The sequence below is a fragment of the Chiloscyllium punctatum genome, chromosome 40, assembly GCF_047496795.1.
Source record: "Chiloscyllium punctatum isolate Juve2018m chromosome 40, sChiPun1.3, whole genome shotgun sequence".
Taxonomy (NCBI): Eukaryota; Metazoa; Chordata; class Chondrichthyes; order Orectolobiformes; family Hemiscylliidae; genus Chiloscyllium; species Chiloscyllium punctatum.
The window spans coordinates 40,309,609-40,325,616 of NC_092778.1; the positions used below are offsets into that span (position 1 = coordinate 40,309,609).

A 16,008-nucleotide genomic window follows, 5' to 3' on the forward strand; every position below is an offset into this window, starting at 1 on the left:
ATGTTGGATTATATGCAGAAGATAGGGTGGGAGGAGGGGTTAAGGAGTAACTGATAGGTAGGGATAGAACCCAAATAGAGAGAAGAACATTTGGACAGACAAAGGAGTCAATAACGAATTAGCTGGCAGGGTGAATAGCTGTTAATGCGGGCTGCTAGTGGCTAACGATAGGTAGTGTGTTATGGCAGACTATGTGATAACAAGGCCTGGTATGCTTGTTGGGGGAGTTCAGGTGCTGAAATTATTGAACTTGATTTGGAGTCCAGACGGCTGTAGGGTCCACAAGCAGAAATGAAGTGCTGTTCTTCCAGCTTGTGCTGAGCTTCACTGGAGTACTACAGCAAGCCCCGAGAGAAAGATGTTGACAAGGGAACATGGTGGTGTGTTAAAATGGCAGGCAACTGGAAGCTCAGGGTCTTTTATGTGCTCAGAACATAAGATGTTCTGTGAAGTGGTCACCCAGTTTATGGTTCATTTCCCCAATGTAGAGGAGACCACATTGTGAGCAGTGAATGCAGTAGACTAGATTGAGAAGTGCAAGTAAACTGCTGCTTTGCCTGGAAGATATGTTTGGGCCCTTGGATACTGAAGGAGGTGGTAAATGGGCACGTGTTACACCTTCAATAATTGCAGTGGAAGGTGCTGTCGGGTTGTGGGGGGTGTTGGGAATGAAGGAAGAGTGGACAAGGGTGTCCCGGAGGGAACAGCCTCCTGTGGAAGGTGGACAGGGAGGCGAGGGGGATATATGTCTGGTGGTGGCATCTTGTTGGAGGTGGCAGGAATGGTGCCTGATGGTCTTCTGGATGTGGATGCTGATGGAATGGTAGGTGAGAACTGTTCAGCTCTGCCACCTGAAGAATAGCCCACACAAATTCTCTGTGAAGGCTGATATATGAATAATGACAATACAAAATAATAACAAAGTAACAGACATTTCTGAAAATAATTATCAAAATAAAGAATTGATAGTGGGAGAACATTACCAAGATGAAAAAGATGTACTGAAGAAAAGTCCCTGACTATGTCTATAGATGACCAAGTTAGAATTATACAATTGAATAGAGAAGAAAACATACCCCTCCAAGGACACAGATGATTTAACTCTTGATCTTGTCAATGCTTTTTTGTAATATTCAATCTAGTTGTCCAAAGAGACAGTTCACACAATTGCAGCGAGAAAGGAAACAAAAAACGTGTAATTCAATGCATTTTTCATGGTATCTTAACACCTTAGCAAATTTTAGACACACATTTGTTCTGTATGTTTTATTTTGTAGCAAGGTGCATGCTATGGTAATTCTAAGATGGTATCACTAAATAAGTGGTAGATCGTTCCTTATCACATAAATTATTCTTTATTTCCCACATTGTTTAGCAGCAACATTATTTTCACTAGGAACATTTCGAAGGTTTTCCTCTTGGCTTGTGAAAATCTCCCAATAACAGTAGAGTTTTAATACTGAGTGTAAGGATAATGCAATCGCTATATCATGTGCCAATTGGCATTGGACCAAATTATTTTCTTTTAGCAATTATTAATCTCTAATATAATTAAAATACACAGAAAATATCAGAAATGCTCTGCAGGATTCTACTATGTTGTACTATTTGTTTACAGCATGGTGTTGACATTGGCTGTACCAGCATTAATCACCCATCCATCATTATCCTTATGTAGGTGGTACCGTGCATGTCTGTCTGTATGTGTCTGTCTGTGTCCATATAATCCCAAGATTTTAATCCAGCAGAAGTGAAGGAAAGGGGTTATACTTCCAAGTCAGGATGGTATATTGTTTGGAGAGGAACCTGAAGGTGGTGATGTTTCCATGCACCTGTTGCCCTCATCATCTGAGGTAGGACATGTCATGGGTTTAGAAGGTGCTGTTTATGAAGCCATGTGGATTGCTGCAGTGCATCTTGTAGATGGTACACAGTGTTGCCACTGCGAGTTGGTGGTAGAGGGAAAGAATGTTGAAAGTGTCGAATGGGATGACATTCAAGCTTTGGATTTATTGTGGTTTTGGAGCTGCATTTATCCAGGCAAGTGGAGAAGACTCCCAATTCTGCCTTTGTAGATAAAGGAGTGGCTTTGGGGAGTCAGTAGGTAAACGTTGTGCTACAAAACTCTTAACCTCTGATCTGCTCTTACAGCCCTAGGATTTATATTGTACTATTTCAGTTTCTTATCACTGGCAAACCCCAGGATGTTAGTAGGAGGAGCTCAGAGCTCAGTGATGGGAATGTCATTGAATGCCAAGAGGCAACTGTTGCATTTTCACATGTCGGGGGTGGCCATTCTCTGGTACTTTGTAGCACGAATGTAACTTGCCACTTATCAGCTCAAACCCGGATGTTGATTAGGTCTTTCTGTTTAAAGGCAAGGACTGCTTCAGTGTCTGAGGAACAGCAAATTGGATTGAACAATGTTTACTCATAATTGCATATTGATACTTCTGACCTTACAATAGAGGGAAGGTCATTGATGAAGCAACTGAAGATAGTCAGATATAGGTCAGTACCCTGAGGAATCCTGAAGAGATGTCCTGGGACTGAGATGATCAATCTCCAACAACCACAACGATCTTCCTTTGTGCTGAGTATGACTGCAACTAGCAGAGTCCCTAATTCCCCCTACATCCTATTGATTCCAGTTTTGCCAGGGCTCCATGCGATCATACTTGATCAAATGCTGCCTTGATGTCAAGTTCAGTCATCCTCACCTCACCTCTGGCATTTAGTTCTTTTGTCTATATTTGAGTCAAGGTTCTAATGATGTTAAGAGCTGATTTGCCCTGCCATAATGCAAATTGAGTATCAATGAGCAGCATACTGCTGAGCAAGTGCTGTTTAACAGTACATTTTAGAGATGCTTCATGCTGGTTCTGACATGCCCTCCAGCAATCTTCAGTGAACGAGGACTGGTGTCCTGATTTGATGGCAATGGTTACAATAGGGTTATGTTGATTATAGTTGCATACTGTTGCTGCTGATAGCCACAATATCTTATGGATGCTCAACTTTAAATTACTAGATCTGTTTGAAAGCTATCGCAGTTAGCACCGTGGCAGTGCTGTACACTGGAGAGCACGCTGAATACGAAGATGGGACCTCATCTCCATATAACTGCATCATGATTACTACCAAGAATATTGTCACAGGCAGATGTGTCTGTGATAGATAGATTAGTGAGGAAAGGTCAAATAGCTTTTCCCTCTTTCTGGTTTTCTCACCACCACCTTAGACTCAATCAGGCAGCTATATTCTCTAGGATGCAATCAGTTCAATAATTAGTGAAACTCCAGAGCTATTCTTAGTGATGGACATTGAAGTTCCCCCATCCAGAGTATATTCTGTGCCCTTGCCCTCTCCAGTTCTTCCTCCAATTGGAGGAGTACTGATTCATCAGATGAGAAGCTAGCCTGGGTGGTAATCAGCAGGTGATTTCCTTGTCCATGTTTGACTTGACTCCATAGGATCTGGAATCAATGTTGGAAACTTTCATTACAACTCCCTCCTGACTGTATACCACTATGTGGCAACCTGTGGACACAAAGGAATGGTGATGCTGGTACCTGGCTTATCAGCTATAAAGTATAATTCTGAGTATGACTATGTTACTGTTCTAATTTTAGCACAATGTCTCAGTAAGGAGGACTTTGCAGGGTCAGCAGAGTTGGCTTTGTCATTGCTGTTACTCATAACAAGGTTAATGCTCAGCCATTAGTCTGTTTTCATTCCTTTCTTCAGATTTCACAGCAGTTTGATATAACTGAATAGTTTGTTATGCCATTTTGGAGGGCTGTTAAGATTTAACAACATTGTGGGGGTTCTGAGTCACAGTAGGATAGAAAAGACCATCCCTAAAGGGCATTAGTGAGTCAGATAGGAATTTAATAATAATTGACAAAACTATCATGGTCACCATTAGACTAGTTTTTAATTCTGATGATGGAATTTGAAACTATATTCTCAGAGTATCAGTGTGGGCCTCTGGATCACTAATCCAGTGATTTTCCCCCATGTTTTTTAAAAAAAGATCAGCTTCCATTTACACAAGGTCTTTAACATATATATAAAAAAAACAACCTGAGGCATTTACTGAAAGTGTTGCAACAACAAAACCTGTTGCTACCACTGAAACAAAACTAAGCACACAAATAGGTTAAAAGTAAATCTGATTCCTTTCCAAGTCAAAAGCAAAAGTCTAATCACTGTGCAAACAATATTTGCAAAGCTGGAATTAAATTACTCCCAAAATAAGTCAATGGGTGGAATCTTCACATGCTCTGAATGACATGGATTTTGGTGATAAAGTTAGAAAAATCATAAGAAAAGGGAGTAAAGAATTTCTCAGTCGAGAGCGAAAGTCCCATTTTCAAGCCAAACACTGGACAGTGAGACGGGGATAATCACTGGTGACAGGCAGGAGGCCCATTTGCAACATTCACCGGAAGCTCAATGATGGTGTTACCTAGCATGGTAACAAAACGTCTAAAAACAAACCTTCCAGCTCAGCAAGCAACTTACATCCAAGAACATCCTCACTGTTATGGCATCTTGCTTCATTGATATGCAGCTTCCCATTCCTCCATCCATTGCAGGGAAACTGGATGGCAATAATTCCTGACGTGAAAGTCAGAATGGTTACCTGGAGATGCCAGCTCACCAACTGATTTCTGAACCTCCGTAAGTCATCAGTGCAAGTTTGTTGCATAGTGACCGCATGCAACTCCCATCCAGCTGGATCTTGAGGTCCTTGTCAGCAAAACAGGTTGCTCTGTCCGATATGTCCAGGGGAAATAAAATGGACCTCACAGGGCAACTGCAAACTACCAGCACTTGACCGGGATGCCCAGCTAGGCTCTAAAGATTGAGCTGGTGCCAGACACCCTGGCAGTGGCCAGTACTTCCACCTGTGGTGAGTGTGGTACCATAGGGGTGTGGATTCTAAGCAATGAGACGAGTTGGGAAGATAACGTGAGAAACTTCTCTTGGGCTCGTGGAAATTTGCCAAAAATGACAGCCAATTTCAGGTAGGGTTCAGCCCAATATCTTTTTACTCAGTCACAGAAGACACACTCTCAGTTATTTAGGAATAAAATATCCAAATTTACTTTGTTTATAAATCCTTCTTAAAGCAGATAAATTTCCACACTCACTTCCTATCACTGTCACATTTCAGCTAATAATTTGATTCACTTTGAATTAAGACTTGAGAGATTACAGTGAAACTTTTGCATTTATTTCCTCGTCATGTTAACCTTGCTTTCTGTATCATGATTTTCGAATCACACTTGGATTAGCTTGGAGGAGGAACTGGCAGGTAGGGGTTAAGGTGACTGGCAAACCACAGTGAGCTGATTAACTTGGGACTCAGGAGATGCAAAGACCTCAACTCAATTAGAGATCTTTAGACAGTTGCCTATCCATAGCTGGCAGGAAGACCTATCTCACAGTCAAGGCTTGGTCTACCCTTTCACTGTCACTGGGACACTATGGGAAAACAGTACATTTTAGAAAGAGAAAAACCTGTATTTAACTTGCCTAGCACATTACAACCTCAGGTCACCTGTCACTAATCTTAGTATAGTGTCAGACACTTAGATGTATTGCCATTTTGTCCTTTCATCCATATTTACTTATATTTGACCTATTTTCTTGTGCATTGTAATTTTATCTTTGAGGTGTTCACTTGGTTTTGAGAATACCTGATTCACCCCTTTCTTACTTGCAAGTGCCCAATTCAAAGTCTGGAGGCAATAAATTATTTTTTTTTCACCTCCCAATCACCACCACAAATTACTTCCTTTATTTGTTAGTGACTGGCCTAAAGTTAAGGCCTACCATCTGCTGGACAATGCTTCCACCTTAGCTGCTAGATGTTCATCAGTATGGCAGTGTAACAAAACCTATCAAGAGATTCAGGTAACTCAAAGCATAAAAGGTCTGACACACAAATCCTTGCCTTGTATATAACTTTAATGTATGCCCAGTCAGGAGGCTAGTATTTTTAATGTTATATTATTGCATTCTAACAGTGAATATAGAACATATATCAAATGACATTTGCCTAACTAAACCAATGACAATGAATTACTGCATCTGTAGTATTGCTGTCTGCATTAAAAATTACGAGAGATATTTTGTACACAAAAAAAACAGATTTATGCACTTACCTCTCTTTTGTAAAATGCACTATTCTTTCTGTAAAGAAAATGTAAATGGTTTATTTGCAATCAGCATGGTCAATCATGCAGCTATGTTTTTGGTTGATTTAATGGACTATTTTCTGTAAGTAATTGAATTAACACATAACATCTCCACATTCTTAGTAAAAATACTCAATGCTTTCTGCTTCTATAATCACCAGCCTATGACTTTTCATGCACTAAATTAAATGAGAGGAAAATCACAGGGAACACGGAATGGAACACTTAGCCTTGCTTTAACACCTTGGTTGTAGTGTATATTTTATTTAACACAAATATAAGTCAGGAGAAAGTGAGGACTGCAGATGCTGGAGAACAGAGCTGAAAATGTGTTGCTGGAAAAGCACAGCAGGTCAGGCAGCATCCAAGGAGCAGGAGAATCGACGTTTCGGGCATGAGCCCTTCTTCAGGAATGAGGAAAGTGTGCCAAGCGGGCTAAGGTAAAAGGTAGGGAGGAGGGACTTGGGGGATGGGCATTGGAAATGCGATAGGTGGAAGGAGGTTAAGGTGAGGGTGATAGGCCGGAGTGGGGGTGGGGGGCGGAGAGGTCAGGAAGAAGATTGCAGGTTAGGAAGGTGGTGCTGAGTTCGAGGGTTGGGACTGAGAAAAGGTGGGGGGAGAGGAAATGAGGAAACTGGAGAAGTCCGACTTCATCCCTCGTGGTTGGAGGGTTCCTTGGCGGAAGATGAGGCGCTCTTCCTCCAGCCGTCATGTTGCTATGGTCTGGCGATGGAGGAGTCCAAGGACCTGCATGTCCTTGGTGGAGTGGGAGGAGGAGTCAAAGTGTTGAGCCACGGGGTGGTTGGGTTGGTTGGTCCGGGTGTCCCAGAGGTGTTCTCTGAAATGTTCCGCAAGTAGGCGGCCTGTCTCCCCAATATAGAGGAGGCCACTTCGGGTGCAACGGATGCAGTAAATCATGTGTGTGGAGGTGCAGGTGAATTTGTGGCAGATATGGAAGGATCCCTTGGGGCCTTAGAGGGAAGTAAGGGGGGAGGTGTGGGCGCAAGTTTTGCATTTCTTGCGGTTGCAGGGGAAGGTGCCATAACTGGATGTTGGGTTGGTGGGGAGTGTGGACCTGACGAGGGAGTCACGGAGGGAGTGGTCTTTTTGGAATGCTGATAGGGGTGGGGAGGGAAATATATCCCTGGTGGTGGGGTCAGTTTGGAGGTGGCGGAAATGACGACAGATGATATGATGTATATGGAGGTTGGTGGGGTGGTAGGTGAGGACCAGTGGGGTTCTGTCTTGGTGGCGATTGGAGGGGCGGGGCTCCAGGGCGGAGAAGCGGGAAGTGGAGGAGATGCGGTGGAGAGCATCGCCGATCATGTCTGGGGGGATATTGCGGTCTTTGTAGAAGGAGGCCATCTGGGTTGTACGGTATTGGAACTGGTCCTCCTGGGAGCAGGTGCAGCAGAGACGAACGAATTGTGAATCTGGGATGGCGTTTTTACAGGGGGCAGAGTGGGAGGAGGTGTAGTCTGGGTAGCTGTGGGAGTCGGTCAGTTTATAGTAAATGTCCATTTTGATTCGGTCGCCCAAGATAGAAATGGAGGGGTCTAGGAAGGGGAGGGAGGAGTCTGAGACAGTCCAGGTAAATTTGAGGTCGGGGTGGAAGGTGTTGGTAAAGTGGATGAATTGTTTGACCTCCTCGTGGGAGCACGAGGCAGCGCCGATACAGTCATCGATGTAGCAGAGGAAAAGGTGGGGGGTGGTGCCAGTGTAGCTGCGGAAGATGGACTGTTCCACATATCCTACGAAGAGGCAGGCATAGCTGGGGCCCATGCGGGTGCCCATAGCTACTCCTTTGGTTTGGAGGAAGTGGGAGGATTGGAAAGAGAAGTTGTTCAGAGTGAGGACCAGTTCAGTCAGTCGAAGGAGGGTGTCAGTGGAAGGGTACTGGTTGGTACGGTGGGAAAGGAAGAAGCGGAGGGCCCCAAGGGATCCTTCCATATCTGCTCTTCCTTTCCCACCGTACCAACCAGTACCCTTCCACTGACACCCTCCTTCGACTGACTGAACTGGTCCTCACTCTGAACAACTTCTCTTTCCAATCCTCCCACTTCCTCCAAACCAAAGGAATAGCTATGGGCACTCGCATGGGCCCCAGCTATGCCTGCCTCTTCGTAGGATATGTGGAACAGTCCATCTTCCGCAGCTACACTGGCACCACCCCCCACCTTTTCCTCCGCTACATCGATGACTGTATCAACGCTGCCTCGTGCTCCCATGAGGAGGTCGAACAGTTCATCCACTTTACTAACACCTTCCACCCTGACCTCAAATTTACCTGGACCATCTCAGACTCCTCCCTCCCCTTCCTAGACCTCTCCATTTCTATCTCGGGCGACCGAATCAACACGGACATTTACTATAAACCGGCCGACTCCCACAGCTACCCAGAATACACCTCCTCCCACTCTGCCCCCTGTAAAAACGCCATCCCATATTCCCAATTCCATCGTCTCTGCTCCCAGGAGGACCAGTTCCAATACCGTACAACCCAGACGGCCTCCTTCTTCAAAGACCGCAATATCCCCCCAGACGTGATCGGTGATGCTCTCCACCGCATCTCCTCCACTTCCCGCTCGTCCACCCTGGAGCCCCGCCCCTCCAATCGCCACCAGGACAGAACCCCACTGGTCCTCACCTACCACCCCACCAACCTCCATAGACATCGTATCATCCTTTGTCATTTCCACCACCTCCAAATGGACCCCACCACCTGGGATATATTTCCCTCCCCTCCCCTATCAGCGTTCCGAAAAGACTAATCCCTCCGTGACTCCCTCGTCAGGTCCACACCCCCTACCAATCCAACCTCCAGTCCCGGCATCTTCCCCTGCAACCGCAAGAAATGCAAAACTTGCGTCCATACCTCCCCCCTTACTTCCCTCCAAGGCCCCAAGGGATCCTTCCATCTCCACCACAAATTCACCTGCACCTCCACACACATCACTTATTGCATCCGTTGCACCCGATGTGGCCTCCTCTATATTGGGGAGACAGGCCGCCTACTTGCGGAACATTTCAGAGAACACCTCTGGGACACCCGGACCAACCAACCCAACCACCCCGTGGCTCAACACTTCAACTCCCCCTCCCACTCCACCAAGGACATGCAGGTCCTTGGACTCCTCCATCGCTAGACCATAGCAACAACGGCTGGAGGAAGAGCGCCTCATCTTCCGCCAAGGAACCCTCCAACCACAAGGGATGAACTCAGACTTGTCCAGTTTCCTCATTTCCCCTCCCCCCACCTTGTCTCAGTCAAATCCCTCGAACTCAGCACCACCTTCCTAACCTGCAATCTTCTTCCTGACCTGTCCGCCCCCACCCCCTCTCCGGCCTATCACCCTCACCTTAACCTCCTTCCACCTATCGCATTTCCAACGCCCCTCCCCAAGTCCCTCCTCCCTACCTTTTATCTTAGCCCGCTTGGCACACTTTCCTCATTCCTGAAGAAGGGCTCATGCCTGAAACGTCGATTCTCCTGCTCCTTGGATGCTGCCTGACCTGCTGCGCTTTTCCAGCAACGCATTTTCAGCACAAATATAAGTCAAACCCTTTCCAGCTGATCACAATCTAAAGGGTGATTTGAATTGGCCAGTAAGTTCGTGGCATATTTTTGATGAGATTATCAAACTAAGGACCCACATTTCTGTTCAGGCGGGCGTAAAAAAATCTCATGGGACTATTTCAAAGAAAAGCAAGGCAATTATTTACAGTGTCCTGCTCAATTTATATCCCTCAAACAACATCACAAATCAGATTATCTGGTCGTTGTCACATTGATAACACATTCATATTAAAAATATGTTGAAGGCATATGAACAGTAGTCTGTGATATTAACAAAGCCAAAGCATAAACCGAACCAGTTTAGGAAGCATGGGGTGCACATAAGTGAATTCTAGATGCTTCTATCATGGGAGACTCTGAAAGGAAACCGTATCTGAGGAGGAGGAAAAAGCTGTGGCTGTTGGTGGTAACTAGTGTTCTGTTGTAGGAATGCATTAATGGACAATTGGGACCTCATGCTAAAGCCAGATCTGAGTGTTAGGGAGATTTTTTTCCAAGACTATGGATTTTTTTTTCTTGAGATTTGGCAATTTCACACTTTAAGAAATGTTTTTTAATACTGCATTAATACTTACTTGGACAGGAATGGGTGCAAAAAGAAACAAAAAAAATTAGCGATTAGTTACAGTCAATATAGTTCATAGTAATCTTAAATGGTCGTACACATTATACCTATGGTTTATTCCTAACAAGGGGTTTGAATTTTAACCAAAACAGAAATTGGTGGCGAAACCCAGCAAGTCTGGCAGCGTCTGTGGAGAGAATGTAGAGTCAACATTTTGAGCCCAGTGACCCTTCATCAGAACTAAACTGTAGTTAGGTAAAGGTGGTATATATAAACTGAAGACTGGGAATGGGTGGGTAAAAAGAGTAAGTGAATAAATGGAGACAGAGCCCAGAGTGTGAGAAAGACATGTAGGCAGGACAAAGGATGGTTGACAGTAAGCCAAGGAAGGAGAAAAGCAGATAATGGGGACCAAAAGTTGGTGAAATAGATTGGCTGTGCTGAAAGTCACACATGTGATGACTTGGCCTGGGGTGTGGGAGTGGGTAAAGGGCATGGAATAAAATATTCAGATTCTAAAATAATTGAAATCTATATTAAGTTTATCAGCGAATCCATTTTCACCTCCTTAAGGACTCCAAGACCAAACAAAAATCCTAGACATTTGTAACATGCATTCATCATTCCCAGGTGTTCTGTTGTATTCTGTAGTTCATTAAAAAAAATAAGATCAGTTCAACAATATGAGGCACTGTTCTTTTTCTTTCTGTGCTCATTTATGTTCACAATAAGCCTTTGTGTCTAAGGCTGAAATTTACACGGCACCAGTGGGTTTGCCAATTCAACCTTATCCAACTATTTGAACAAAGGAGAATGTAACAGTGATTCCTGGCAGGTCCTGCTGTTTCTTCAGCAGTGCCCATCTGCTAATGTCTATACAAATTGTATCAGAGCATTGAGATGGGAAGATCTCACTTTGACAGATAATTTGGGTATGCAGTTGCTCCAGTTTTGTGAAACAAAATTAGGACAGCCGGACTGTTGACATCATTAAGACACTTGAGTGCTCAATTGTGTTAAAATTTATCAGAGATATTCCAATTCAGTATGACACACTTTCAGTGACACTAGAAAAAGATACACCTGCCAAGATGCCACAATATTTGCAAACATTTGCAAACTTATCACAGTTAAGTGGTTAATGACTATGTGGAACTATCTTCTGAGAACTGGGTCAGCAAAAATTCAAGTGGAAAATATTTATTGATAGCAACATTAGAGCTGACACAACCAGTGAGATTAATGGTAAACTCAGACTCAAAGCTGTCTGTGTTTATTTCTCATGTTATGGTTCAGAAGGGGAAGGGGGGGGGGGGGGGGGAAGAGGATGGTAAATATGGCTTTCTTTCTATGCCACTTTTCAACTAGCTGATAACAGCTTTTTAAACAAGTGTTTTCAAGGATAAATATTTGTTTATTGGTCAATGCTCAGTATACATAACCACATCTACGACCTCATTCATACTGATATACATATACTCAAGGAAAAGATTTGAGCATTGCTGCAAAAATACACATTTTGTCTAAGCTTTTCATCTTGCACGCATCAGGCAACTTACAAGAATAACAGTTCAAGGGGAAAACCAACAGGTCTACCTGTCATGCAGTACAAATGTTTGTTTTCCCCTTGAATTGGTATTCTTGTGAGTCGTTCTGAACTGCCGGCATTTATCACAGGAAGGGTAATTTAAATTTTAACAATTCTAAAGATATGTCCTGAGGGATTATTTGCATTTTAATAACTTTGTCAAGTTGTGAAGATTCACTGAGGGTTCTTCCAGGGAAAGAGAAGGCCACTCAAATCGATACTCTAGTAGGGAAGTATTCATTTTGAGTTTCTACCTCATAGGTTCATACTTATAATTTTTATGTTCATACTTTATGACATTACATTAAGTATGCTACCATTTGGACACAAGTAGATGGCACAATAAAATGCAATATAGGTCAATCTACTCATAGCCACCTCATTATCTCATCCATTTATGCCACACTGGTAGCTATTAAAGAGGTGTCTAAACAATTTTGTTACTAACCTGCATAATTATGTCTGTGCATTGAGTCTCCTTTTCCTCGGGTTTCGAGAAACATTTCTTAGCTCTTTCTCCCTTCAAACTTGGGAATTTTTGCCAATGGATTGAAATGATCTTTGAGCTTTGCAAAGACAGTATGAGTTTCTGTCCGGCTAATTTCTGTTCCTTTAATTGTTCACTTCCTTTTAAATTTCAATTAATGTGATTTACTGTTCCCACTTACCACCTTGAATTAATAAAAGATGTTATGTAATGGTAAAGAAACTATTATATTTTACTCAGAAGAGCACGTTTTAAAAACCAATTCTAAACGTACATCAGTGAACATTGGCCCACTGGACACACTAAGGATCCTCAGGGAAGAAGTATTCAAAAAGCTTGTAAAATAATAACGATCAATAAGCATTGGCTTAATTAGACAATATACAATTATATGGACAAATACGATGTACGTTCTGTGGGAAGTTATGCAACACAACTCTTGATGCCAAGCTGTTCACAGCAGCTCTAAACAGGATGTACTGCCGGAAGGATCGTACTGCTGGTTGAAAAGAATGAAATGCGAAGAAGCTAGACTTCCTTTCAGCACAGCTGAACATATGGTGTATTTGGCAAAGGCTTTGGTTGTAATTTAAACAGCATACTTTTTCAAAGTAGAACTAGACCTTGTTTAATATTAAGTGAATCTATGGAACCTTCCCTGAATATTTTACTTCTGTTCATTTTATTTGTATGTTATTTTGTTTGTATGTTATTCTTACCACAAAGTTTCAAAGTGGATGCTTCCATTTACTAATCAAAATCACATTGCTAGGCACAGTTTGCTATGTTTACGCCTGCTTCTTTAAGTTACATTATTTAGTAGCTCAATCATCAGAACTTTAAAAAACTTGGAAATAAAAAAGTGGTATTTTGACCTTCCCAACGATGTTCTAATTATTAGCTGTAAGTACCAATAACCCAATCTAGTTATTTAGTAGTAATACACTCTTCATATTACCTGTCATTTTCAATATGTTGTAAATATTTAGTTTTTAATGTGACTTTAATTTTTGACTGAAATTACTTTATTTGCTAATGTTATGATCAGTTCCCCAGTGTAGTTCTCTACTTGTTACAGTTTCACATGGAATACCCCACACTGCCATGATCCCAGATGAGCTGACTCTGTTACTTTCCATTCCCACTCCCTCAATTTGTCACACGATTTTAAAAAAAAGTCTCCTTCCCTGTGGATACCATTCTCCCAGACCAAATGGATTATGTTTAAAATGAGTCATTTTAATCACACTTTCTGATTTAAAGAGAGCGAGTTTATTAGTAAATAAACACAAGAAGAAATAATAATGCAAAAGACATACACAGATTAGAAATGAAAAGAGAGTCCAAAAAAGGATAAAGGTTAAAAAAAACACAGGTAAGTCTCTAAAAAATGGTTAACTAAATATTACAGCTATTATGTTGGGTGTTACTGGTAATGTAGGTGTTGGTAGTTGATTTGAGATTTTTGACTTTGTAGGCTAGCTGAAATTCTTGTGACCTGCTTTTTTTTTGATGGTGACTGGCTTCTAGCACACAGAGCAAGAGGTTATCTTGTCTTTATACCTCGTGTGGAGATGCTTAACAGCTGTGACATTTAGAACACATTAGTCCACACTATCAACCCATTAAGACACACAGACCATGGGTTACAGTTGGTTTTTAAACCCCTTTTTTATATATTCTTAGAAGAGTAAAGAAAAAAACGATGTCTTTTGACTCAAGGCCACAGTCTGGAATATAACTGTCAGGAGATATTTTCCTGCTGAGAGGCGGTAATTAGATTACCTTGTACCTCTGCCTTTTGAAGTCCCTCTCTCTTTGAAGCTTCCTTAGAACACCACAACTCACATTCCAATGGTTCTCACAGGGATACTACTTGCAGTGAGCGAATTATATTCTTAGAGGGTACATCATCAGCCGTGCTTGGCTTACAGTTTAATTTTAAAAGAGACATATCTAAAAGTTGAACATGTCTGTTAGTAACTCAGAGTTCTGATCCATCATCTTAATGGCTAAAGGTCAGAAATTACTGATTACAGACAAATTGTACCTGGGTCCTCTTCCCTCTTCACAGTTGAGTAATTTTTTGCTCAATGGTTGGAGATATGAAATAATTTTATATTATTCTTAGAGAGCAGTATATTCCAGATATTCTTCTAAGAACATGAAGAACAGCAGCCAGATTTGAGCCAATCTGCTAGTTGCATTTTCAGGCACTGTCCCAGATGAAGAATGAGTGCCAGTGTACAAAATCACAATTGAGTTCATGCAGGACAGAAGTGAGGAGCACAACAATTACAAGAGGGACAAGACAGGGGTAACCAATGATGAAACTTAGAATCATAAACTAGGAGGACAGGATGCTGGTCCAAAACCATGGAATTTTATTAAAGGAATAGATGTTTAATTGGTATATTCAACTAAGGTATGGGTGCAATTTTGGTCTTGTAGTATAAGAAAGGACATGCTTGCTATTAAGGGAGTCCAGCGAAGGTTCACCAGACTGATTCATGGGATGGTAGGACTGATATATGAAGAAAGATTAGATCGACTGGGCGTGTGCTCCCTGGAATATAGAAGACTAAGGGGGGGGATCTCAAAGAAACATAAAATCCTGAAGGGACTGGACAAGCTAGATGCAGGAAGTATGTTCCCGATGTTGGGACATCCAGAACTAGGGGTCAGAGTCTAAAAGTAAGAGGTAAGCCATTCAGGTTGAGATGAGGAATTTCTTCACTCAGAGTTGTGAACCTGTGGAATTCTCTCCCACAGAAAGTTGTTGGGGCCAGTTCATTAGATATATTCAAGAGGGAGCTGGATGTAGCCCTTGCAATTAAAGAGATCAAGGGGTATTGAGAGAAAGCGTGCATGGGATACTGAGATTACATGATCAGCCACGATTGTATTGAATGGTGGTGCAGGCTCAAAGGGCTGAATGGCCTACTCCTGCATGTATTTTCTATGTTTCTGTGATTTAAACACTAGATGCATGTTATAGAAATTACTGTTGGGTTATGGATCATGGTTAGTTCTTCAGTATACCTTTAAAAGAAATGCTCAAAACATTATGTCACCTAAGGGATGTAAAGATCTTAAACAATCTTTCCTCAGATAATTTGAAGCATGACACACGACTGGAAGCAGGCTCCTCTGTTGTCAACTAATAGTTTAATGTTTATTGAGACACTTATGTGCCTGAGGAATGTAATGTTTATACTTAACAGTTATTTGTAATACATGTCTATTAGAATCCTAAATACCACCATATCCAAATCCAATGTCTTATGTTACAGAGAGAACCCAAGTATTGCCAAATCAAGAAGAAACTCCCTGTTGGAGGCAAACTGATATTATTGTTGCAGTCATGACCATCCATAAACCACTCCAATATCTTGGTAGTAGATATTCAGAAAACTAACTGAAGATCAACTGGACAATAACTCTGGACAACAATGAATCCAGACAAAGGGAGAATTTTCCACCCTTCAGCAGCATCAGTTTCATTGAGCACAGAGTTGTACAGATCTGTAGATCGGTATTAATGACCAAGAAAAGTGCAAAAGTAGTTTAAGTCAGAATATA

General features: G+C 42.2%; 1 protein-coding gene across 1 annotated transcript in view; it reads right to left on the bottom strand.

Annotated features, from left to right (window-relative positions):
• The window catches only part of rgs11 (regulator of G protein signaling 11), a 143,145-nt gene that overhangs the window by 39,162 nt on the left and 87,975 nt on the right, over positions 1-16,008 (bottom strand). The window contains exons 10-11 of the mRNA XM_072559612.1: positions 6,177-6,200; positions 1,077-1,138 (exon numbers count right to left, since the gene is read on the bottom strand). Of these exons, the coding sequence (XP_072415713.1) occupies positions 1,077-1,138; positions 6,177-6,200 (86 nt within the window). The remainder of the gene's footprint in view (positions 1-1,076; positions 1,139-6,176; positions 6,201-16,008) is intronic.